This window comes from Candoia aspera, chromosome 3, assembly GCF_035149785.1.
Source record: "Candoia aspera isolate rCanAsp1 chromosome 3, rCanAsp1.hap2, whole genome shotgun sequence".
Taxonomy (NCBI): domain Eukaryota; kingdom Metazoa; phylum Chordata; class Lepidosauria; order Squamata; family Boidae; genus Candoia; species Candoia aspera.
In genome coordinates this window covers 197,184,241-197,211,609 of record NC_086155.1, presented here as the reverse complement: position 1 = coordinate 197,211,609, position 27,369 = coordinate 197,184,241, and the positions used below count along the sequence as shown (strand labels likewise).

General features: G+C 49.2%; 1 protein-coding gene across 1 annotated transcript in view; it reads left to right on the top strand.

Annotated features, from left to right (window-relative positions):
• The first annotated feature begins 11,575 nt into the window (after nt 1-11,575).
• FBXO32 (F-box protein 32) overlaps nt 11,576-27,369 on the top strand; it is a 35,143-nt gene continuing 19,349 nt past the window's right edge. Inside the window, exon 1 of the mRNA XM_063299646.1 lies at nt 11,576-11,886. Coding sequence (XP_063155716.1) covers nt 11,768-11,886 — 119 coding nt within the window. The 5' untranslated portion in view covers nt 11,576-11,767. The remainder of the gene's footprint in view (nt 11,887-27,369) is intronic.

Below are 27,369 nucleotides of genomic sequence, written 5' to 3'. Positions count from 1 at the left end.
CTTTCTGAGTCTGTTTTTCAATGACATGGATTTTAATTCCTCTATACTGAATCCTGATTTCTGTTGCCTCTCTTTTCAGCAGTTCCTAAAGGTTTTATCCTAAATATGTTGGATTAACCATAAAGTAAGCACCTTTTAGTGAAGCTTAATAAGCTTCCTGGGAAAAAAATCAAATGTATTTATTATGCAGCAAATCATTAAGCTAACTCAGCCTTCCCTAACGTGGTGCCTGCTAGAAAGAAGTGCCTGGTAGGCAGGCAGTCCCCAAAAATAAAGATGATTGTGGCAGCCATCTTTACTTTTTTCACACAGACACACACCACCCCCTGAAGACCTTGCTGGCTTATGACCCTTCTTTCAAACTGTAATTTCTTCTCTCAAAATAAAGCATCTTCTCTTCCTAACCTATTTTGGTTGCTCCGAATAACTGAACATTGTCCCTGGTTAGCTTTAAAATATTCCTTGTTTTTCCCTGGTATTTAGTTGCACCACGCTGCTCCCCTCCCCACCTCAGATAAGAACACAATTCAGAGATTTATATTTACAACCTTGCGCATTTGGCTTGGAGGAAAAATAACACCTTGGGCACAGTGTGCCTGCCAGCTGTTGCTGCAACTCTGCCCGTCAGCAGATCAATCAGATATGGGGGGAAGGGGGGAGAGGGACAGTGTGACTTGGATTATGACAGCTAAACCTCTATGGTGTGGGGGGAGAAGGTGTTTATCTCTCAAGCAGTCTTAATATAAGCACCCTAGGCCATCTTCCTGCGTAATTGCAAAGCAAAGTCATCTCTGTTTGAACCACTTTTCTTCCACCAACACAGTGTTTCTCAACCTTGGCAACTTTAAGATGTCCGGACTTCAACTCCAGAATTCCCCAACCAGGCGTGGCTTCATCCCAGCCACCCAACTGAAAGGATGTTCTTGTGCAAACACAAATCAAATCCCACCAGTCTTGCCCTTATCCACCAAATGATTTGCCTTTTCTTAAGGGCCCAGAGAAATTATCAGCCTGAACATATAATTTCAGAATTTAAAAAATAATCATAGCGATAGGTAAACCTTCAGACATTATTCAGGGACCTGTCTGCCTTTCTTGTTAGCTTATGTACAACATATGTGAATATTGAAGCATTAATTCATCCTTGGTTGCCATATTATTATTTTTTTTCTGTAGCCCGGCTTTCAAAAAAGGAAGCATCATAGTTGGTAGACCTAATATTTTACATATATGTGAAGCCAATTTAGTGGCCTGCTAGAACCACTGAAATGGAGCAGAGCTTATAACACAGCTAAGAAGCTGACATAGAAAAAGAAAATTATCTTAGATAGCTTCAATGAGCATGTCAGAGAAACACAGGTTATTGATCTTACACACTCAGCCCTCCCAAGCATAAAGAATCACACGCTTAGACATATTAGGTTAAGATAGGTAAAAGAATTCTTACTGACTTTATTCTTTGTTGTTCTGTTACATCCATCTTGGTGGAAAAGATGAAGTTCCTTTGTTCTTCTTTTCTTTCTTAGTTTTGCCCTAAACCCTCAGCCCTATTTTGCTGCCAAGGGCTGCGTGGAAGAAAGGGGCAGAATCCTTCATCAAGGCCCGAGCACCTGGCCCTGATGAAGAGAGCAGCATCCATTCTGCGAAGGAGGAGGAGGAGGAAGAGAGAGGAAGTGGGAGTGGCAACAAACAGCTTCCTCAAAGTTGCATTGTGGGACAACTCAATTTACATGCTGATTGACATGCTAATGAGGCATGCTGGATTTGCCAGGACTTCCAACAATATGAACCTGTAACAAATGCAGAGAAGTTGGGATTACATGCACATGGTTCTTAATTAGCCCACAATGGATGAGTTTATGTAACACAGGATGCCATAAACCACAGATTATAAAGCATTGTGATTAACATTAAGCCCTGACCAAATGAAACACATGTATGGTGTGACATGTGAACCCAGCAATCATTGTTGACAGGGACACCTGCAGGAAAGGGTCAAGAACATCAAAACGGTGGGTGCTAGCAAGTGGTTGAAGCCCTGCCTCTGTTTCTATCCATGTGCCCCAAGCAAGGGATCATCTGCTCACGCCCGCTGTTTTTGAGTTGTTGATCTCTCTTCTAAAGATGTCATTAAGTGATGGATTTGGAGTTTTCCCCTGGAGAAAAGTGGATATAGCAAGAAGCAGTCTATATGCAAAGCAGTAAGATAGGACACTGAATTCTGAGTCAGACAATTGGTCTCCTTATCATTGAGGTTCTACAGGTATGTAGACTTCAACTCCCAGAATTCCCCAACAAGCATGGGTATTGGCTCGCAGTATCATTCCAGGTTTTCTGGCCAATACCTTTCCATCTGTGTGCAAAGTCAGCATTTTATTCTGAGCTATGGCTCCCTAGTTGTTGCTTGATATTCTCTTCAATTTCTCTATATAAAATTATCATTCCCCCCCTATTCCAATCCCTTTTTCAAATGGCTGTTAGGATATTGTTCCTTATGCATGTGTGCAATGTGGTTCAGCTGTGACATGTAAAAATCCAGTGCTCTGCACTTCACCTGAGAACTCTAGCTATGAGAGCAAAATCAAGACTACCTGACTGACATCAATAAATGGTGGGAAAGGGGGTGACTTGCATAATCTCTGAAATAAGAAAAGCGTAAAAATCGGATCCTTACATGCATGCTTGAACCACAAGAAACAGAACATTTTTTAAAAAGCAAAGACTTCTACAGAAAAGCAATAAACTTTGTGAGATAGTTTGGAAGTTATGATTATGTGTTATTGTTACATGTACAAAACGATTTACCAGCCTTACCTCAGCTAGCCGTCTCCACAGCTCTGTGAAATTGGGTAAGCAGAGAGGTTTGTGACACAATCCTTCGTCCTTGGAAAGCAATTGTCAAGATTTGTACCTTCAAGAAATACTTTCCACGTTGGCTGGACGGCCAAAGAATCTTGTGCATCTGTCACAAGTTCCCTGTGCTTAGCAGGGGACATATTGTAGGGTGCACACTCGGGGCACTGCCCAAGCTGCATGACATGAGATCAGATGCTGGGAGACGTGCCTAACGCTTCCATGCATCCAGCAGGCCTATCTGCAAAGTATGGTCAAAGAAATCAAGATGGCGGCCATGGCAGTGCAATCAAAGTTCTGCCTGTTTTTTAATGTACATCACACATAAAAGACAGGCAGAGCTTTGATTGCACTGCCATGGCCACCATTTTGACTTTTTGACCATATCCTGTAGACACCAAATGCATTAGAGTTTTACTTAAGGAAACAAAAAACCAGTGAGGGTCTGCTAGCTATATGTCAGGAGGTGTCACTTATTACTGCTTATCTAGTATGAGCTCTTCAGGCATTGTTTTTCCACATAATGTACGTTGATTTGCAGAAGAGAGTACTGCAGTCAGTTCTGATTATGACCGTACATAATCATGACCATAATCTGTACCTACCTGTCCACCAGATTCACATCCCCTAAAATCTTTGTCCTTTTACATCCCACACACAAGTGTGGAGAGAGGTAGGGCCAACAATGGAAACAAAACAACTGCCAAAGGTATGTAGGCTTTCTGACCATGCAGGATTCTAGCTTCTAAGGCAAGGTTTCTCAACCAGGGTTCTGTGGAACCCTAGGCTTCCATGAGAGGTCACTAGGGGTTCCCTGGGAGATCACGATTTATTTAAAACTTCACATTAAAGAGGAAAGTTTCATTCTTTATTTTCAGTTTAAGAACACTGTGAATGCATATATCCAGGCCTACGCATGAAACGAATATAATAATTTTGTAACTTCTAGCCTGTATTTGAGCCTGAATGTGCAGGGGTTCCCCAAGGCCTGAAAAATATTCCAGGGTCAAAAGGTTGAGAAAGGCTGGTCTGAGGAAAGCGGCATTCTGCAGACTTTCAGATGGTGGACATAGAAATAACCTTTTCTTTCAAACTGCAGATGATGAGGGTCTGAGGGGCCGCCTTTCCCCAATTACATCAGCCCGTCCTATTAGATCTGGCAGAGAAGGCAAGTTGCGAGTACCATCTGTTAGGGACTTACATTTGGCGGGTCCCAGGAGGTGGGCCTCCTCTGTTGTGGCACCCGCCTTGTGGAACATTCTCCCCCCTCCTCCCAGACCCGAGGTTAGCTTCATCCCTGCTAATGTTCCGGAAGTCCCTCAAGACCTGGTTATGTCACCAGGCCTGGGGGTCCCAAAGGAATGGAGACATTCTAAGATGGCTCCTCTATTGTGGTTGATCTATTCACTCTCTCTGTGCCTTGTGGTTTGTATATTTTTAATTTTAATACTATTTTAATTTTTAATAATGATCTTTAATATTTTTATAGTGATTATTTTATATATCTGCTGCTTTATTCAATTGTTGTACGCCACCCAGTATCACTTTTTGTGAGATGGGTGGCTGTATAAATTTGACTAAGAAATAAATAAATAAATAGTTGGCAAGATTTGATGTTCAACCCTCAAAGGTGATGGAAAGGAGATTGAACTACATCCATTACCAAGGACATTTCTGCATATCTTCAGGCACAAAGACGGCGTCAACCACATGTATGAGCTGTCCCCATACCATTCCTGGAACTTAGTACTAATCTCCCCAATTATCAGCAGATGCTCAGGCTGATCCCATCACAGATTGTGCTTTTCCTACAAAGTGATTAATCCAGAAGACATCAGGTCTAACAAGATCAATCCATAATTCCTACATTGGCTTATGAAATCTGACTGTTCCTCTCCTTCAGTTCCTCCTCCTCCTGATGCAGTGATGATAATACCTAGTCAGGTAATGAAATGTCTGCAAGTAAACGATGGCGACCGGGAGCAGACGCTGATGCCGACTGCTGCTCTAAGGGGAAGACTCCTGGGTCCCCCCCCCGTTTTTCACCTGATCAGGGGGGGTTGGAGGGGGATTTCTAGACTCCCCAGCCCTCATACCTGATGGGTCGGGGTTGGACGGAGCACCCTGGACGGAGCGGCGAGGGGCAGTGGACCTGGGCGAGCCCCAGCGGCGCAAAGCAACACGGTGAGTCCCGGAGGTTTCACGGTGCAGCAGATTGGCGGTGCATGGGACTCGGGAGAGGCTCAAATGGCGTGAGGGGCGTTGGCGGGGTGACCCCTGGGGATGCTGGATGGTGGCCTGCGGTGGCCTGGCAGCCTGGAGGCACGGGGGAGCAGCCTGATGGCGTGGTGAATCGACGGCGTTGCGGGCCAGCTGACCGGCCTTGGTGGACCACCCTGGTGGGACAGTTTGGCGTCGCGGCAGACAGACGGCTCAGTGGTGCGACAGCCCAACTTTGGAGGGCCAGTTTGGCGGCGCAGCAGACCAGTGGCGAGACAGACCTGCAGACCTACCTTGGAGGCCCAGCCTGGCAGAGCGGGTGAGCGGTGCAGCAGCCCAGCAGCACAGCGAGCTGGCGGAACGAACCTGGAGGCCCGGTTTGGTGGAGCAGGTCGACTACCAGCTAGACAGTGAACTGACTGACTGACCAGGGAGAGCCCGGGATAGGCCTAAGGATATAGGCCTTGGCGTTGTAGGCCCGAGGACGTGGAGGGAGCTGGGCAAGGAGATCTGGGCCATTCCCTCCCTACCTGCTGGAAGCGGTGGAGAGCTGTTGGGGCCCCTCCAGTGTGAATGAGGGCTCCCTCCTGGGGTGAGAGACGAGGGGGGGAGTCAGGAAGCGTCTGATGGTGTGGGAGAGCACTCACCTCCTGAGTGAGAGGCAGGAGGTGAGGGGGAGCGAATGAGATGCCCCTGGCCGACCGGTGAGAGAGGCCGAACAGGGAGCATTAGGACTGAAGAGTGAATGAGTGGATGATGGCTGGGCCCAGATGGCGCCGAGAGCGCAAGCTGGTGTGCCAGAGGGCTTGCCATTGCCCTGTGGGTAACTGTGTATGTGTGAGGGTGTGTGAGTGGATGGAGGGACCTCTACTCTAAGCGGGAGACTCGGGAAGTGCTGGAATGGGGCTAGGTGGATTTGGAGTCTCTGGGGGCTGCAGGGCGGGCCATACTATTGAGGTGGTGACAGGTAGGGGATGTTATGGCAGGAGCCAGAGGGCAGGCCATCTTCGGGGAAGACGCCCCCGGTATTTGTTGCCGGTGGCATGTTCCGGCCCTCTGCACTCAGACCCAGGCCCTGGTCAGCAGACCCACAGGGGCCCTGGTCTTCGGCTGTTGCTACTTAATGCCAGGTCTGTTAACAACAAAGCCTCCCTCATAAGTGACTTGATCACTGAGGAGGGGGCAGACCTGGCATGTATTACTGAAACCTGGCTGGGCCCCGAAGGGGGGGTGCCCCTTTCGGAAATGTGCCTGGACGGGTTTACAGTATGGCACCAGCCAAGACACCAGGGCAGGGGGGGAGGGGTGGCAGTTGTCATCCGGGAGTCTCTGGTGGCCTTCAGGGGCCCTGCCCCACAAGTGGCCAGTTGTGAAACCCTGTTTTTCATGTTGGGTTCCTGAGAATAGTTGGGAGTGTTGCTGCTGTACCAGCCTCCCTGCTGCGTGGCAACCTCCCTGCCTGAGCTGCTCAAGGCTGTCTCAGGGTTGGTGTTGGAGTTCCCCAGGCTTATGGTTCTGGGGGACTTCAACCTGCCTTCCCTGGGGCGGGCCTCTGAGGCTGCTCGGGAATTCATGGCTACCATGGCAGCCATGGGCCTGACTCAGATTATTCGCGACCCAACTCGAGACAGTGGCCTCACCCCAGATTTAGTTTTCTTGTCGGAGCGGTGGCAATGTGACCTGAGGGGAGAGTTACAGCTATCCCCATTGTCATGGTCAGATCACGCCCTAGTGGCCTTGAGATTCTCTTATGCCATCCCCCTCCGCAGGGAGGCAGGACCCATTCGATTGGTCTGCCCCCGGCGACTGATGGACCCAGTAGGGTTTCAGAGGGAGCTGGGTGTTATACCCGGGGATCTGCTCCACGGTCCAGCAGAGGCCCTGGCCACCACCTGGAATAGGGAGGCGGCTGGGGCCTTGGACAGGATCGCACCTGTGCGACCTCTCTTGCCTCATCACACTCGATGCTCCCCGTGGTTTACGGAGGAGCTGAGGGTTTTGAAGAGGACTAAGAGACGTCTAGAGCGCCGCTGGAGGAAGACAAAGACCGAATCCGACCGAACACTGGTTAGAGCCGCTATTAAGGCCTACCTGGTGGCGATAAAAGCGGCGAAGTGTCAATATTTCTCCGCTCTTAGTGCGTCTGCAGAATGCCGCCCAACAGACCTATTTAAAATCACTCAATCCCTTTTGGGGAAGGTGGGTGCAGTGACCCACCTGCAGGGCCATGCAGAGGAGTTCTCAGAGAATCTGCAAGACAAAATCGCTCAGATCCGCTCTACGCTAGACTCCAAGCGTGAGGCAGGGTCTGTGGAGATACCAAGGGATCGTACTTACCATGTTATCTGGGAACAGTTTGATTCTGTTGGACCCGAGGAAGTGGACAGGATCCTCCAGACAGTAAATGCCACCACTTGCCAATTAGATCCATGTCCCTCCTGGCTGGTGAAAGCAGCTCGGGAGGTGACATGTGGTTGGGTCCAGGCAATGGTTAATACATCCTTGAGGGAGGGGGTGTTTCCAGCTGACTTTAAGGAAGCACTGGTACAACCCCTCCTCAAGAAACCATCGTTGGACCCTACTGTACTGGATAATTTTCGTCCAGTCTCCCACCTCCCCTTTTTGAGGAAAGTGGTTGAGAAAGTGGTGGCATTATAACTCCAGAGGATTCTGGAGGAAACAGATTATCTAGACCCCTTTCAGTCAGGTTTCAGGCCAGGATATGGGACAGAAACGGCATTGGTCGCACTTATGGATGATCTCTGGCAGGAGCGGGATGGGGGTAGTGCATCCATCCTGGCTCTTCTTGACCTCTCAGCGACTTTCGATACCATTGACCACGGTATCCTTTTGGGTCGGCTCAGGGAGTTGGGGGTGGGCGGCATAGTTTTGCACTGGTTCACCTCCTTCCTCCAGGGCCAGTCCCAGTCGGTGATAGCGGGGGAGAGATCTGACCCTCGACCTCTCCTTTGTGGGGTGCCACAGGGCTCGGTCCTCTCTCCTCTCCTATTTAACATCTACATGAAACCACTGGGCGAGATCATCTGTCACCACGGGATGAGGTATCATCAGTATGCTGACGATACTCAATTGTATATCTCCATCCTGGGTGAGGTAAGTGATGCTGTGACTGCCCTCTCTTGGTGCCTGGGGCCTGTAGGGGTCTGGATGGGAAACAACAGGCTTCGGCTGAACCTTGGTAAGACGGAGTGGCTGTGGGTTAAGGGTTCCTCCGTATCTGGGACTTTGTCATCTTTAGTTCTGGATGGGGTTGCACTGCCCCAGACAGACCCGGTGCGTAACCTGGGGGTCCTCATGGACTCACGGCTCCTGCTGGAAGAGCAGGTGGCAGCCGTGGCCAGAAGGGCCTTTGCACAGCTTCATGTTGTGCACCAGTTGCGCCCTTTCCTGGATCGGGAAGCCCTTTGGACGGTCACTCATGCCCTTGTTATCTCCCATATAGACTACTGCAATGCGCTCTACATGGGGCTACCCTTGAAGAGTATCCGGAAGCTTCAGCTGGTCCAGAATGCGGCTGCGCGGGCTATTTTTGGCGCCCCTAGAAGGGCGCACATAACACCTTTGCTACGTGAGCTGCATTGGATACCAGTTTGCTTCTGGGTCCAATTCAAGGTGTTGGTTATCACCTTTAAAGCCCTACATGGCTTGGGACCGGGTTACCTGAGGGACCCCCTCTTCCCCATATCATCAGCCCATCCCACCCGTTCATGCAGAGAGGGCATGCTGCGGACCCCGTCAATAAGAGAATTCCATCTGGCGGGGTCCAGGAGGCAGGTCTTCTCGGCAGTAGCTCCCACCCTTTGGAACATCCTGCCCCCGGAGATAAGATTAGCCCCATCGCTTTTAGCCTTCTGGAGGAAGTTGAAGACCTGGCTCTGCCACCAGAGGCAGGGAGGCAGGGAGGAGAATCGACATACTTGGGGTTGGCTGGTGCCTTGAAGTGCCTCTCCTACATGATGGTTAAAGAGATCATAGCCATCTGGATTTTATGAGCTGGGGTAGTTAAGAAATTGTTTTGGTTTTTAACAGGATTTTATTGGAATTTTACTGTCTTTTTATTTGAGTTTTTATTGTATATTTATTCTGTGCTGTAAACCGCCCAGAGTACCTCCAGTCAGAGGAGATGGGCGGTGACAAATTTGATAAATAAATAAATAAACAAACAACCAAGCTCAGACAGCACCAAGGACTCCACAGTTCTTTTCCTTCTATTCTATGTGCCTTATATCAATTTTTAACCAACTCCTATTTACTTTATCCACTTTATGTAAATTACTATTGCTCCTTTCATCTATGAATGTTAATAGTTTAAAAGTATTGTGAATGGAACACATCCCTACTTCATTTATTGATTAGATTTATATTGCATCTATCCTCCAGAAGCTCAGAGTGATATACAGTATGTAGCACTCCCTCCTCTAATTATTCCCACAACCAACCTGTGAACATCCATGGCTATACAGTAGATACTGTAGACTTCAAGCTGAGTCTTAACGGATCAACACCATGACCATCATGCCTCCCTGCCTAGGTTGGATTTCCTCACAAGGTTCTTGGATATTGTCCCCGGATACCTGCATCCATGGTGGAAAAAAATCTGGCCATCTGGGACTCACAGCTGGGTGACTTCTGTAATCAGCTACCCATAACTGTAAAAACTAAAGTGCGCGTTCATTAGCCCTTGAGTCAAAAGTGGAAGTGAAGTTGGGAGACAGCCAACAATCTCCAGTAAAGCTAAGGACATTTGACTCAGTTCTTTTTCATTCCAGGAGAAATTACATGCAAATCATATCAGATTTGTTGTCCACAGTGGATATCTATCAGTCTGTAGAAAAACATAGCATAGAATGTTGTGGTTGTGAATGATTCTGCCCCACTCAACAATAACAGGGGATGACCAACATGCCCCTTCATTTTTCGCCCAATCCCGGAACGACTTATCTATAAACAACCCTCACAGTCAGGAACATACCTAAATATCTGAACTCAAACGTCATTTCTCAAACACGTATCTTCCTTCCCTTGAACAGGCACCCTGGCATAGTGTTAGTTATATGGAAAAGAAACTCAACAGATGGGTCACATGCACACGGCCAATTTATTGCTACATACTGAAAGAAGTCCTTTCAGAGGGAGGAATGTATTCTTTTCTGCTGTGAAAAGCAGAACAATTTTGTCACACCTTGAATCTACTATGGCTCAAATGTTCATGTGCAAACACAATATTTTACTAATCTTTGAAAGCTCAATGAAAGTTTGTTTTTCTTGCAAACAGTTACCAATACTGTGTTATGACCTGTGGTTACAACAATACAGTAAACTTATTTACAGTTACCAATAAGCAGAAAGATTCTCTACCCAATCTGATGCCTGCAGGCCAAAGGGGGCGTCCCCACCGGCCACTACAAAAGCTTTAACTCTTGCTTCTAGTCCTTCTGAATCGTTTCCACCAGACTATAGTTTTTGGTGACCAAGGGGGAACTAATAAATATAAGAAAGAAATCTTATTATCATCTATATTTTAATTCATGTGTAAATTAAATCCATTTTTGTTTTTGTCCCCCCCCTTCCAAAAAAAAGTCACTCTTAAAAGGCACCCAAATTTCCTAGATGGAAGAATTTCAAGTGAAATACTGTCTGGACCTTTGGGAACTGCACAATTAAGATGACCCTTGTCAGAGAAATACCAGTTGGGATGTTTAAGTATCTTAACGCTGCATCATCCATACTTATTTTTGCAGATTTCGTTTATTCTCCATCCCCAGTCCCAGGGTTAATGAAGAGCTCCAGGTAACTCCAAAGTTTCCTCAGGTGATTGCAACCTTTTGATCCTTTCTAATAAAGGCCTTGCATAGCTTGATGGCAAGATCTAGTCAACCTTTTTTGTAAGACTGGGGACTGGAGCAGCTAATATTTGGATGGGAGACCACCAGGGAATCCCCCAATTGTAAAGTGGTCAGGGAAACTGGGGAAAAAAAAGAACAACCTGGGAGAAAACAGGCGAATTTCTTATGGACCATTGCCAAGAAAATTCCCAGAACCGGTTCCAAAAATCATCCAGAGTGGATTTAACTCAAAGGAGAGTTTACCTTTAATGAAGGTATTGTCCAACCTACTAATAACAACAACAACAAAAACAATAACAACTGGAGCACCTTGGTGCACTCTGTCTTACAGTAGCCTCCCTTCGCTTTTGTTTTTTGCTTCGGGGGTCCTGAAAATATTGAGCCTGGGCAGCTGAGCGGGGCCCCCAAATCAGGGCAAAAGTTTCCATCTGCAGGATTGCGCAACGGGCCACCGCGGCCAAAGCAAACCCCACGCCCCCGCCCCTCGGCCAGGCTCTCGCTCTCGCTTGGATCCCGGGAAGTCACAGCCATCAACAAAGCCACGTGTCCCCCCTCCCCGAGCGCGGGGCGGAGCTCGCGCGCTTCTTCCGGCAACAAACAGGCAGCAGCGGCCCCGGATAAATAGCGAGGCAGCGCGAGCCCGGGCAGAGAAGGCGGTTGGGGGCCTGGGTGTCGAGGGGCGGAGGGGAAGCGGCGTCCTAAACAGCCGGCCGTCTCCAGCCCGGGCGGCGTTTCCGGGGCTTCCTGAGCGCTTCTGCTTTGGAGGCGCCCCGAGGCGCGCGCTCCTGTGCTCTTTGCCGGCGTCCTCCTCTTTCGGGCTGTCCGCAATGCCTTTTCTGGGGCAGGACTGGCGGTCGCCGGGGCAGAACTGGGTGAAGACGGCGGACGGCTGGACCAGGTTCCTGGACGGGAAGGACCACGGCGGTTGCGTCAACGAGCGGAACAGGTGAGGCGCGCCCGCGGTGCGGGACTCGCCTCTGCCGCGGGTTTGGTCCGTGCGGAGTGGGAGCCGGGGGTGGGGGGGCTCCCGGGGCAGCCGGGGAAGGGGGGAACCAGCCAGGGAGAAGCGGATCTTGGATCGGACGCGTATTTCCCAGATAGACGGTTTTGCAAATAAGAGCCACCGTACCAACAACAACAACAACGCGGGATGCTTTGTCTCGAGCGCACATCTGTCTGCGCCAGGCTGCAGTGGCTTTGTTTTTGTTCCTGGGTTGTGGCGTCATCCTGGGCAGGAGATCTCTGGCAAGCGGAACTCTCCGATAACCAGCAGGCGAAGGGCGAACGAGCCAGCCCCGCGGCGCCCTGCACGGAACGAACGGTCGTTTCATGCTAGCTGAGAACGTCACATTTTATCTCCGGCTTAGATGCATGCCAGGGGCTGGTTTGCTGTCCAAATCGGCCTCCCCTAACCTGGCACAGCCCAGATCTTTGGGGACTACAACAACCATAATCCTCTGCCCCTGCCCCGGGGCTTTTTTTTTTTCAATGGGTTAGAAATTGTGAGAACTGTAACCTCAGCTCATTTCCAGAGCCAGTTCAGGAGAGGATGGTCTAAAACAGTGTTTCTCAACCTCGGGAACTTTAAGAGGGGTGGACTTCAACACCCAGAATTCCCTAGCCAGCCATGGGGAATACTGGGAGTTGCAGTCCACCCCTCTTAAAGTTCCCGAGGTTGAGAAACACTGATCTAAACTGTTTGGGGTGATGCAAGCCCAGAATAGGTTGAATCTCCAGGTACAATAATTTTGTAATGTTCCTAAGCTCCAAGTCTGTCTGTATTGCTGTGTTTTGTTTTTTGCACACCCTCTGAGAACAAGTCAACTTTTGGAGAACGAGAGCAATAATAAAGTTATAAATGAAATAATGGGGATGGTCAGAATATCTGAGGCTTAGAGATGTCTCCAGAAATCTTCAGGAGGCGGGAAGAAATAAGATAATGCATCTAACTGTGGGCTTTCATGGACTTCAATCATTCTAGTGTTCCTCTGTATTCTCTTAGCTTGAGGTGTCCCTAACCTTGTGGTTGTTTGAGAAGCTGTGCCAAATTTTTTTCTAAATCAGAAACCCCCATCCGTGAAAATTGTAGTGCTCATAATGTGCTGTCAAATACCACATGTGCCCATCAGGCAAAAGAAGTTGCAGATTTCTTCCTTCCTATCACCTCCTGTCCCCTTCCATTGGTCTTATGACACCTGTCTGGAATTGTAGTGGCTCCAAGCCCATTTGAACCTCCTGATTGATGGTCTTGAGTCCAAGACCCAACACCAGCAAGAAAAACATTTCCTCAGCCATCTCTTGTTGCATGACAGTGCTGTCACATGAGATTGGTGTGCCACTCATAAGTTCCCAAGAAAGCTGTTGTGCTGTGAAGGCACGTGCACGCCCTCTTTGTTGTTATAAGTTTGCTCCACCCCTTAACAACATTACTCTCTCCCTTGTGGGAAAGGCAGCCTGTCTTCACGCTTGAAAGGCATCATCTTCAGCTACAACTCCCATAGTCAGTCTGGTGGCTGGAGGTGGTGGGAATTGTAGTCCAAGACGCCCTAAAAGGGACAAGTTGGTTGGGGAAGTTTGTGCTATAGTATATTGGATAGGCTCCGCTCAGGAATCGTGTGTGTTGTTTAATCTGTGAGGATCTCCCAAAGACTAATTGAGTTCTCAAAGGATAGACTGGGCTGGAAAATGAGTTATCAGCATGTGGTTTAAAGATGAGGCACAGGTTGATTCCATTGATAAGACCAACAAACAAAACAAATGGAAGATGTAATGGGCAATAGGAAAAACCCTGAAGGAGGAAGAGCCACAACCAAGGCAACGGTCAGATAAAAGAAATCTGAGTCCAGGACAGAAATGTAATTTGAGAAAGTGTCTCAAACGTGACCCTCCCTAGTTCTCACAAAGCTGGGTGGGGGGCGCATTCAGACTTGCAAGATCTGTTACTGTAACCTTATAATAAAAGTAGTAATAGCATTCAGAACTCTGGTGTCCTAGTCTGATTTACCTTGAAGGGCTGACAGAAGATAGCAGAACTACAGATTTCATTATCCACATCCAGGTCTCATCTGGCTGTGGATGATGCTGATTGTAGGCCGATAAGTCTGGGCAGCTGTAGTTTAGGGAAGGGTATGGAGCACCAATAATAATAACAGCAGCAATACACACATAACCTGGTTTATAGTCCAATTTGGGCAAAGTATTTTGGATTTAAACAGATGTTGGGTTGAATCCCCAGTGCTCAGTTGCTTTTCACTAAATCCCACTGAGCATGGTACAGTTTGTTTCAGGGTAAGCAGGCATAAAATTGAACTGCCAAGACTTAGCTCACATACTTGGAAATAAAGTTCGTTAAATGTGATGACATTTACTTCTACACAATAAATATGTTGTCTGCAAAACGCAGAAACCAGGCTATAGATTGAAACTTTATTGTGGTCAGTTTTTCAAGGCTTCATTTGTTTCTCTTGTTCATATTTTCTGGGGAAATACCAGTTTAAATAATCTACGGGTTAGTTTTGCATCATAATCAGTGGGTGGTTGTTGTGGTAAAATATCCATCCATAAAAGAGGGACAGAACGTCCCCAGTAGTTGAGTTTTTGCTTAGCTTTGTTATCTGTTCAGTTACAAGCAATCAATACTGACAGTTAAGTGGTTTCAGAGCTCTGTTACTGAAATGTTGAACTAAACAAAATGGCTTGAATCTATTTTTAAACTCTTGAGAGCTCTGCTGGTTTAATATGTTTAGTTAACAAAAGTCTCTACAGTATTGTGGCAGGGCATTCTGGTTTATTTTGCTTGGCATGTGACCGAACATTGGCCAGTTAAACAGTAATCTCTGTTTGTGTATAAATTGCTCCTATGCATAAAGACAATAAAATTATTAAGCACTGGCCAATCCAGCCCCAGTATCCTCTCTCTCCTGCAGTGACTGCTGCATCATGAAATAAAATATTTGCATCAGTGTCGGTCCAATGAAATTAAAAGCAGTTGGAAAACAGAAGAAAACAAAGCTTTTGAAGAGGACCAGTTACTTCTTCCAGCATATTTTCAGTGTGTTTTGCTCTGATGCAGAGCTCTCCATAGCAAAATGAGAAATGAGATGGAATGAGTGTGTATGGGACTAGGTTACATAGTGGAATGGACAAAGTCTTTTAAGGGATTAACCCAGGACATTTTCCCTTGGGATGCTAATTTTGTAAATGTTGCATTGTTCTCTCCACCGCACTCCAGAGGAAGTAGAATATTGTGAAACTGAAATAGCAAAATTAATTGCAACCTTTCTGAGGGTAGGGCTTGTGGCTGAGTATAAGCCTCTGAGAAGAATTTTGGTAGTTCACATAAAAGTTCTCATCCTCAGCAATTGGTCAAAACAGGCCCTGATGGTATTTTAGACCTTTGCGTTATCGCTAGTCTATCCATATGAAATAGATTGGAACAGGGTTTCTCAGCCTTGGCAACTCTAAGCTGTGTGGACTTCAACTCCCAGAAAGCTGGCTGGGGAATTCTGGGAGTTGAAGTCCACACAGCTTAGAGTTGCCAAGGTTGAGGAACCCTGGATTAGAAGGTCACATTCTGGCGTTTCCAATTTGCTCTTTCCTTGTGGCCCCTGAGGTTGCTGCTTCTGCTGGTGAAACCAATACTGCAGAAGATGGATAACCAATCTGACCTCACAGAAAGCACTTTTGTCTGATTAGCTCTGCTGCTGTTGATTATATGAGCAATCTTGCAGTGGAGTATAAAATTATCTTGCACGTTCAAAACTGTCAGTCTTCTCTAGCTGGCTCATTAACTTTGTTTGCCCAGAAATATTTTAATCCAGGCATATGTTAAGGCAGCCTGTTTTCCTTTCTTCATAATTTGAATCAGCTCTGAAGGGTCAAGAGAATTCTGAGGGTTTTCAGCAGCTGGTATAATACTTCTATTAACAGTTCCAACTCAAGATTTTGGAGCAAGGTGCCCTGAGTGGTTTCTTCATTTTGAGCAGACTTATCCTTGCCAAGCAAGGCAAGTACATGGGAATTGGGATGTTACCTGTCTGTCTGCAAAAATCCAGGTGACCACAAGATGGCAAGAAAGAGTTACCATTCAGTGGTAGCCCAGTTGTTTGTAGACTAGAGATACAGTAGTAGCTTTATTGTTCCTATCATTACTTGCTTGCTCAGGGAATTCAGAAAATAGGTAGTAAGAGTACAGTGAATGAGCCGGAAGACCGGAGTCCCTGTCTGAATGTGTTCATTAACATGTCGCCAGTGATGCTGACTTCTGGCCAGACCTAGACTTCGTGAAATTCATCAGCTCTCGTGGCATTTCAAGATGGTACTTTTAACATGTTCCAGAGCCCATCACATGATGTTGGGCAATATAGTACTGTTGAATCATCTGAGCAGGTGACATTTCAATGTCCTAGTAACATGGCCCGGTAAACAAAGATACAATTTCAGCTGAAGATAAGGAGTAAGATGGTTTCTGTGGGGAGGCATGATGCCTCCTTAGATAACTTTTAGACAGTGTTGTTCTTCTAGGGATGAAATGGCAGCTGCTCCTGTTCATGGTTTTTCATTGCTGCATCATCAGTTACTATATCAGATACTATATGGACAGCTAAACTTGTGTAGATGCATCAGAATATTCCTGAATATTCTACCATCTCTAAGCACTTGTTCATGTTCTTCCTGAAAATAATGCATTTCTGGACTGGCTAGGGTCAAACTGCAAAATGCCTATAGAAATCCAATTCCATCTCCACCATCAGTAGCATGAACAGGGTATTTGATCATTTGGTGATTTGTTCCCTCCCTTTCTTTTACAATTATTGAAACAGAGGACTGGAAATCAGTTAAGGCACCAGATTTGATTGACAGGTGATTATCAAGTCATGTGTGGAATAAATGAATTTGACAATTGTACATTGGGGGTGGGGGCGTAGACAAATGCTTTTGCCTTGGCATATGCATCCGTGTCCAAGCATTCACTGCTATACATAAACAGTTTTACCTTCCAAGTGATTATAATCAGCATTATACTGTATGTTTCCTAAGGAGAGCTGGATTTTGTAATCAGTAAATTAAGCAGATTTATATATAGTTTCTGAAGGACAACTATATGTTCCAGAGGACAAAAGATGAAACCTCGCCCCTCGCCCCAAACCAATGGGCCTGCTAAAGTTTGCCTCTGCACTATGTTTCATGTTTACTTTTTGCAATTTTGAAGGAACTTTGTTGTTCAAAGAGAAAATGAGATGTTCATGTCACTGGATTGTGTGCCCATACAGTTTTGAATTTGCACTGCTATTGCAGCACACAGAAACTCGGAGCAAGAATCTTTCCTGAGCTTTGATCAGATTTTGAAGTGGAACAGTTTCCCATATAAATACAAATACTAATTTGCAGATATTTGTGTCCCGTGCTTGGTCATAAGAAATGCCACCTCACTTCATTGCCAAGAAGGACCTAGAACTCAGTTTTCTAGAAAATCTCTTATGTCTTGCATTCTCTTCCCCATCCCTTTCATGAAGCCACTGTCTAAAGACTTTGAGAATTTGAGAAGAATGTCTAATTCCATTCTCTTCTGTTTTTCCGCACAAAACAAGAGTGACGAATGTCTAGGTTTACTGCACCATGCAGATCAAATCACTCTTATTCTTGGTTGTAGCTTTAGACAACCCAGAATGAGACTGAATACAAATCCATAAATTGTCCAGGAGGTTCAACAACAGAGTTGCCTGTCTAAAAATGACTGTGAATAGGTCTTGTTACAAATGTAAGCAGGAACGTGGTATCTTTGTGTAGCACAAGCTATGGATGATCTGTTTGTTTTCTTGTAGGGTAGCACTTAAAACAATAACAGCTTTGGCACGGTAATTGGAGTGATAAAACAGATGGTAGTGTAAAGAAGACTGCTTGGTATATACGGCTAAACAATTATAAATAGACTTTTAGCAAAGTTAGCCTGATATAAAATATAGTTTTATTTCCATTAGCCTGAAATAAAAGTCATCCTGGGAGTGATAAATATGCATATTCCTGCATTTTGTGATGATTATTGCAATACCATAGATCAGAGTTTCTCAACCTTGGCAACCTTCAAAATATGTGGACTTCAGCTCCCAGAATTCCCCAGCCTGCATGTCAATCATATGCACTCCCATAATTTGCATGAACTGAATAGATCCTCCATCTTTGTACTTCTCAATAGAAGGCAGTAGAAAATAGAAGTCTAAGTCAAATTTAACTAAAACAGGAACAGGATAGTCTACTAGGAATATAGGAAGCTCTCTTATATTGATTCAGATCAGTGATTCATCTATCTGTTGTTAACCCTTCAATGACTTCAGACAGCAGCTTCTCAATCCTACTTGGAGCTGCTGGAGAATGATCTTTCAATCTTCAACATGCAAAACTTTGCAGAGTTTTATCTATGGTATTGTAGATGCTATAGTGAAGTGTGTTGGACAGGCAGGAGAAAGAGAACATCTCAGATCCATATTACGTCAGATGTAGATTTCTACTTGTGTTAGCAGATTATTCCAGGTATGACTTGTGGCATGGAACGGGTCAGTAGTTCTGACCTCTGTGCCTCCTTTTTGTACCCACAGATCCCCAGGCAAGGGGCAAGGAAAACACACTTCTTCATTTAGTTCTGTCTTACGCATACTCCAGAGGCTTTGTGTACACTCATAATGGGACCTCCGTCATTGCAGTGAAGGAGGCTCTGAGAGGCTGGTGTGAACACAGGGAGCACTGTTGAAGAGGAACTGATTTTTTCATTGTATAGAAAATGTGATGCCCTTAAATGCATAGTCTGTTAGTAAGGATTAGAAGGTTATTGATATAACATGTTTACATTGCTTAGCAGGGTGAGAAAGACAATCAAGCTAGTGTAGGTTGTTTTATCTTGGAGATGCATTTGGAGTAGCAAACAGTTTGTGGGCTCTTGCTGTTCTTAAATTGCACTAGGCTTAAAGAGTAGAAAGAGTTTTTAGAGTGATAAATTAAGAGACTATATATATATATGCATGCATGCATGCATGCATGCATGCATGCATGCAGCTATTGGGTGGAACACACGGAATTGACAAGATTCAAGGTTGGGGAAAACTGGTAGAATCCCTGGGTCTTCATTCTTCCTGGATGTGTAGACATTGCTTTCCTCAATCATCCTGCTTGCAAACTGCTGTTCATAACATATTATTTTTAGACCTTCAAAGGCCGAATTGCAGTTTGTAAATACATGCGACATGTCATGAGTGCCGTTGAGCTAAAAGTCATCAGCGCAATGGCACTCATGACAATGACAAGGAAATAGGTGAAGGGGTACAAGTTAAGTAGCCATCAACCTACAACGACTAACGGCCAACAAACAATAGCCAAAGGAATCACGGAGCCACCCAAACCATCAGCGGCAATACAACGGGGATCGCCCAGCTGAAAGCAATCAGCAGAAGAATGGAAACCTGATGATGGGCGATCCCGGAAACCCTCACCCACCGGCAGGGCAACGCATGGGACAAAGGGGGGTGACGTGACCGTGAGCGAGGGGGCGCTGACCGGCGCGGGGTATTTAAACCCCGCACCGGCGCGCTCCTGTCACTCTCAGCTTTTTTCTACCAACGTTGCACCTGCCCTGAAATAAACCAGAACCTGATTTGCAAACCAGTGTCTGAACGTTATTCAGAAGTAGGCAGCGCATGACATAAAGCTGAGAGTCATAAACTCAGCCTCGCCGAGCCCCACCGGACGACAACGAGCCGCGGGAGGAGTAGACGGTGAGAAGACCAGCAAGATGAGGCCGGAACGGCGCGGGCAAGGAGGGCGAGCCGCGCGGCAAGAGACAGAGGAGGACCGACCAAGGCCAGAGGCACCGCGGACTCCCGGAGCCATGGACGCCCACCCCACCCGACCCGAGCCTCAGCTCCAACCCCAAGGGGAGATGGCGACGGAGGCAACCCGACCGCGGGAGGGAGCAGCACGACTTCCGAAACCAGCGGAGGACCCCGCGCCCCACATCGCACCCCAGCAACGGGCGTGGAGCGACAGCCCCACGGTGCTCAACACGGAGGAGGACGACGGAGACACCCATCAGACGGAGGAGGAAGCGGACCCGCGGCGGAGGGACGATGAACCCCACCGGCAACCCACCCCCGAGGACGCGCCAACGGAACCGGCCCCAGCGGCGGCGCGGGCTGTGGACGAGGAGGCACGAGCTGAACTCGCGGCCATGCGGGCTCAGCTGACGGAACTCCGGACCATGCTCCAGGCGCTTATGCCCCCCGCGCCACCCAACGACGTCCCCGCACAAGCCCACACCCCGAGCGAAGCACCGAACCCACACGGGCCAGCGGAGAGCCAGCAGACGGCACAGGCGGCCGACACCACACCCCGGGAAGCGAGAGGCGGGGCCGCACAAAACGCCCGGGCCCCAAAGGACTTCCCCATCTTCTTCGATGGGACCCCCTCAAAACTCTCGTTTTTCGTGACCAACGCTAGGGAGTTCATGGGGAGGCACGGACACTCCTATGACTCCGAGGCCGACAAGATCGCCGCCGTGGCGATCAAACTCCAAGACAGGGCGGCGGACTGGTACGTCCAACTGTACGGGTCCAGCTCCCCCGCCCTCGCCACCTTCCCTGCTTTCATCAAAGAGATGAAAAACTACTTCGAAGACCCCCTAGCTAAAGTACGGGCGAAAAGCGCACTCCAGAGACTTAAACAGGGCACACGCACGGTCCCTGACTACGCCCTGGAGTTCAAAGCCCTCGCGGGAAAGGTCTGCGACTGGTCTGAGACCACCCTGCTGGAAACCTTCAAAAGGGGGCTCAACCGCGACGTTCTCCAATGGGCCCTCTACCGCGACGACCCAGAAACGTTACACGGGTGGATCCACCTCGCGGGGAAAGCCGAACACGCGCACCGCACCTTCCTTATGACAACCACGGAAGACACAAACTATGCCGGGAAAAAGGTACCCGCACCACACGGGGGGATGGCCGGCCCCATATACCCAAAAAAGAAGTTCAACCGGGAGCCCTGCGGGAGGTGTGGCAAATTAGGGCACAAGACGGCGGATTGCTTCGCCAACCGACCGCCGACCAGCGCGCCCAAGCCCGCCCCGAAAATTAGCCCCAAACCACCCAACCCGGGGCCGCCCCCTCACCGCCGAATGACCGTGGCCACAGCGACACCGGAAGAGGGCTGGGACGCTTACTGGGGGGAAGAGGACAATACCGACCCCGACCAGCCGGCGGGAAATGCTCCCCGCTTGCTCTGAGACGCGTGGCGAGGCAGGCGGTGGGACAGCAACGCGGACCACCTCAACGAAACGACAAAAGCTCCGTAATATTGGCAGCAATTCAACTCTCCGCCGGCAACGGAGCCACCACGGCCGCGGCACTAGTGGACTCGGGGTGCTCAAAAAACCTCATCCACCCCGACCTAGTCGCCAAACTCGACCTCCGCTGCTTCCCCCTCCCCACGCCGCTGGCATTCCACCAGCTGGACGGCTCTACAGCGGGAGGGAAACCAGCCACGCTACAAACCGAGCCGGTCACCCTGCAAATGGGCACTCACACCGAGCGCACATCGTTCGTAGTCACGCCCATCGGACGGCCCATTGCAGTCCTGGGGATGCCATGGCTCGCGAAAAACAACCCGCGGATCAACTGGGCGACCCGCACCTTCACATTCGGCGACGGCGAGTATCGAGCACCAGTACCAGCCGGCAAAAGCAACCCCACGGTAGGACGAGCGGAGGCGACCACACAAGACAACGCCGCTAACCCAGCAGACCTACCAGAACAATACGCCGACTTCTCCGAGGTCTTCGGAGAGGCAGAGGCTGACCAACTACCCCCCCACCGCAAGACAGATTGCCGGATCGACCTACTGCCCGACGTCCCCTTACCTCGACCAAAAATCTATTCGATGACCCCGAAGGAGATGGCAACCCTCCGGGAGTTCATCGATAAAAACCTAGACAGGGGATTCATAGAGCCAGCATGCTCACCGGTCGGAGCCCCCGTCTTATTCCGGGAGAAGAAAGACGGGACCCTACGGCTCTGTACCGACTACCGGGGCCTAAACGCGGCTTCCCTGTCCAACAAATACCCCTTACCCCTGGTGAAGGACATGCTCGCCCACCTGTCCACGGGCAAAGTCTTTTCCAAATTGGACCTTCGCGAGGCGTACTATCGCATCCGAATCAGGGAGGGGGACGAATGGAAGACGGCGTTTAACTGCCCCCTAGGCGCTTTCCAGTACAAGGTACTGCCCTTCGGACTCGCGGGGGCCCCTGGGGTGTTCATGCAGCTCATCAATGAGGTACTGCATGAACATCTGTTTAAAGGGGTCCTGGTCTACATCGACGACGTCCTCATTTACACAAAAACACACGAGGAACACGTAACCTTAGTCAGGCAAGTCCTCGACAAGCTCAGAAGGGCGCAGCTCTATGCGAAGCCTACAAAGTGCGAGTTTCACAAAGAGCGCCTAGACTATTTGGGGTATCGAATCTCCGGGGACGGCATCGAAATGGACCCCGCAAAAGTCGAAGCGGTGCTAAACTGGGAGCGGCCCCGCAACAGACGGCAACTACAGAGCTTCCTGGGATTCGCGAATTTCTACAGGTCATTCGCCCGGGGGTTCGCTGAGATAGCCCTCCCCTTAACGGACCTCCTCAAAACCAAAGGGGTGGGGGACACCCGACGCGCCAAGAACCCAGGCACAGTGCTGAATTGGACTCCCGCGTGCCAGACCGCATTCGACAAGCTGAAAGCGCTATTCACGACGGAGCCAATCCTCGCGCACCCGGACCCAGAACGGCCGTTCGTGGTCCAAGCCAACGCCTCAGACTTCTCCCTGGGAGCCATCCTATTACAGAAAGACTCCACGGGGCTCCTGAAACCATGCGCCTACCTGTCAAGGAAGTTCTCCGAGACAGAGAGGCGATGGCACGTCTGGGAGAAAGAAGCCTTCGCGGTGAAATCGGCACTAGAGACCTGGCGACACCTACTCGAGGGAGCCACCCAACCATTCGAGGTCTGGACGGACCACCGGAACCTCGAGGCCCTACGAACGCCTAGACGCCTTAGCCCAAAACAGGTCCGATGGGCCCAATTCTTCAGCCGCTTTGATTTCCAGCTGAAGTTCATGCCGGGCAAGAAGAACTTCCTGGCCGACGCCCTCTCCCGACTGCCCCAAGACGAAGAGCCCGCCCCAGACACCATTGGGACGGTCCTATCCGCCTCGCAACTGGGGATGGCCGTGACCACCCGAAGCGGCGCACGGAGGCAGCTCGACGCTACGGCGCAGCCGACGGCGGGACAACCGGCGACGGAAAGAAGCCAACCGCAACTACCAGGGGGAATGCGCACGGACCTCGCCGCCGCCCTCAAAACCGACCCCTGGTTCCTGGCGAACCCCGACAAGGTAACGATGGCGCAAGACCTGGCATGGGGGGAAGGCAGAATCTACGTCCCGGACTCGCAACGCCAGGCGATCTTGCATAGGTCACACGACGCCAAGCAAGTGGGACACTTTGGGTTCCTCAAGACCCTACACCTAACACGGCGCCAATTCTGGTGGCCCGCGCTCAGGCGAGACGTAAAAACCTACGTGGCGTCCTGCCCAACGTGCGCTAGGGCCAAACGGGCACCAGGCAAACCCGCGGGGCTACTGCAACGGGTGGCAGAACCCTCCCGCCCATGGGAGGAAATCTCTATGGATTTTATAGTGGACCTCCCACCCAGCCAGAAGAAAACGGCCATTTGGGTGGTGAAGGACTACTTCTCAAAGCAGGCCCACTTCATCCCCTGCACGTCGGTCCCATCCTCACAACAACTAGCCAAACTCTTCCTCATCCACGTGTACAGGCTACACGGATGTCCCGCACGTGTGGTGACCGACAGGGGCACACAGTTCACTTCCAAATTCTGGCGGGCCTTCCTGAAGCTGACGGGGACCCAACAGGCCCTATCTACGGCTTGGCATCCGCAGACGGACGGAGCCACTGAGGTTCTTAATGCCACCTTAGAGCAATTTATACGATCATATACGAACTACCACCAAGACGACTGGGCTGAACTGCTCCCGTTCGCCGAAGTCGCATACAACAACGCCGTCCACACGAGCACGGGGAAAACTCCGTTCGAAGTAGTCTCGGGGCGCGACTTCGTCCCCATACCGGAGCTACCTCAACCCCCGGAACCACAGGTGGACGCCAGCGACTGGGGACGGAAGATCGCGGAAGCATGGCCAGTAATCACGGCGGCGCTGAAGGAGGCACAGGCTGCTTACAAAGAGCAGGCCGACAAGCACCGGCGCCAACAACCGACGTTCCAGGCGGGGGATATGGCCTATCTATCCACCAAGTTCCTAAAATCAACCCAACCCTCGAAAAAACTGGGGCCTAAGTACATCGGGCCGTTCCGAGTCACGCAAATAGTGAACCCGGTAGCAATACGCCTGGACCTGCCACACAACCTCCGGAGGCTCCACCCGGTGTTCCACACCAGCCTCCTAAAACCGGCAACCACCTCCCGATGGCACCCAAGCACGCCACAGCCCGCACCGCTTATGATCGACGGGCAACACCACTTCGAGATAAGGGACATCCTCGACTCCCGCAAGCAACGAGGAACTCTACACTATCTGGTCAGGTGGAAACACTTCCCCCACCCGGAATGGGTGGCGGCGCACAACGTTAACGCGCCTGACCTGACCAGAGCATTTCACCGGGCATACCCCGACAAACCGCAACCAAGGTCAGCAAAACCAAACCCCCCCCCGCAGGCCTCCCCCCGCCTCCCGTGCCCCAAGGGAAAGGGCCCCCCCCAAGCCCGCGACTTGGGTGGACCTTCCCCCCCCCGGGACTCACTCCCCCCGCCCCAGGCCCACGGGGTGGTGACAAACGATCGCCAGCACCCTCCCCCCGCCCCCCGGCCGCGGGGGAGTGGCAAGCAAGTCAACAGGGCAACCTGGGGGCAACGCCCAAGAGACACAACAAAGGCGACGCACTCTAAATAAGAAAAGAAGGGCCCTACCTGGAGCTGAGAAGCACCCGACCAGCCACGCCTCTCGCCTCGCCGAACTGAGCCAAACAAACAGGGTGTGGTTGGAGCATGCGCACGCCAGGTCAGAACCCGAGCATGCGCACCATGGACACACCCTGGGAAGGCACGTGGTAGAGGGAGGAGCAAAGGGAGGGGCGACAACTACTCCGGCGGGAACTTTGAAAAAAAAAAAAAAAAAAATGTGGCGTTTTGACAGCTCCACGGGGAAAACCCAGAAACCCGGGGGAGAACACTATTCGGAAAGGGGGCAGTATGTCATGAGTGCCGTTGAGCTAAAAGTCATCAGCGCAATGGCACTCATGACAATGACAAGGAAATAGGTGAAGGGGTACAAGTTAAGTAGCCATCAACCTACAACGACTAACGGCCAACAAACAATAGCCAAAGGAATCACGGAGCCACCCAAACCATCAGCGGCAATACAACGGGGATCGCCCAGCTGAAAGCAATCAGCAGAAGAATGGAAACCTGATGATGGGCGATCCCGGAAACCCTCACCCACCGGCAGGGCAACGCATGGGACAAAGGGGGGTGACGTGACCGTGAGCGAGGGGGCGCTGACCGGCGCGGGGTATTTAAACCCCGCACCGGCGCGCTCCTGTCACTCTCAGCTTTTTTCTACCAACGTTGCACCTGCCCTGAAATAAACCAGAACCTGATTTGCAAACCAGTGTCTGAACGTTATTCAGAAGTAGGCAGCGCATGACACGACATGAGTGTAACAGTGCCTGAAGGTATCAGCAATATATCCTAGATGTGACAGAAGCAGGAAGTTGTGACATCAAATGAGCAAGAGGCGTTAGTGGAACGGCAAGAGCATTACACCAAGGTCATGGGCCTTGTTGTGCAACTGCTTTTTAATGATTGATATGATTGCAGAAATGGACATTGCCGAACCATTCAGTTGTTTTGGTTGAGAAAATGGCAGCTGTATCTTGAACCAAGAAGCCTTCTTCTCTGGATGAGGCATTTTCTGAAACTCCTTTATGGTTCCACTTATTTATAACTAGCCTTAAAAAAAACCCACCCTAGATAATTATTTAATTTCTTTTCCTTCCTGATTGCAATGAACCTTGTAATAATGGAATGTCAAACTCAGAACAGTGATGATGCAAAAACCAGGGATTGGAGTTGGTGGACTATATATTCTACTTATTTACAAAAGAAGCTGTTGGATCCCTTATAACCGAAGTTTGACTATATTGCATGGGCTGCCCTTGATCAGGTTGCTGTACTAGTGCCACTATATGTAGACCAAGGATGGAGAACATCTCTGGGGTCCTCCATAAGGATTCTCTTCCCTCCCCCAATGTTGACTCCTTTGTCCTTTCAAAGAACAACAGGATAGTTGAGTAGCCTCTATGCATTTGATCACTGCAGTGGTGCAGCTAGAAGAACCGTGTAACTAGACAAGCCTGTGGAGCTTACAGGGAAGAGAAAGAGGTGCAACACATAATTGTTGAGGAAAGAACTCCTGTGCTTAAAGGAAGGAAGATAGAACTGATAAAAGTCAAGTTGAGGAAAACCTTTGGCTCACCAAGAAAAAGCAGAGATCATAAACAAGAAGGAATGATGTAAACAAATCCTTCTTAATCACCTTTGCATGATAAACTGGGACTATGAACATAAAACCGAGCTGTAAAATGCATTTCAGATAAAAATAGCATTTAAGTATGTAAACAACTCTTTAAAAAAATCTTAGAACCAACCTGAAGGCTACTAAAAACCACTGGCATGCAATTTTTTTTTAATCCGTTCAATCATGTCTGATTCTCGGAGACTGCCTGGACTAGTCCCTGCAGTTTTCTTGGCAAGGTTTTTCAGAAGTGGTTTGCCATTGCTTCCTTCCTAGGGCTGAGAGGGAGTGACTGGCCAAGGTCACCCAGCTGGCTTTTTGCCTAAGGTGGGACTGGAACTCATGGTCTCCTGGTTTCTACCCTGGTGCCTTAAACTACTACACCAAACTGGGTCTCATCAATGGGGCCTAAGTAGAATGAATATAGAGAAGATCCAGTCCTGAACCTAGATATGGAACAGAAAAGCAATCAGCGGGGGAAGGAAGGAATCCTAACCACACTGGGCATGGAATTTTAGAGGAAAGAGGCCATCATTGATGAAAGTTTACAGGTATGGGATACCCACTTGAACATCTTAAGATGTGAGTGTTTATACAAGGAGAAATCTGTAAATTGGGAGTAAAAACATAGCATAAGAGTAGTCCTCTGCATCAGGTCATGGACCATCATATTTTCTCAGAGTGGTTTATCAGCTACTTCTGGGGTATTCCATCTCCAAGGAATGGAGATGTAACTCTCTCCTGCCACGGTTCCCCTGCAGCTGGTGTTTAGGGGCATGCTGCCCCC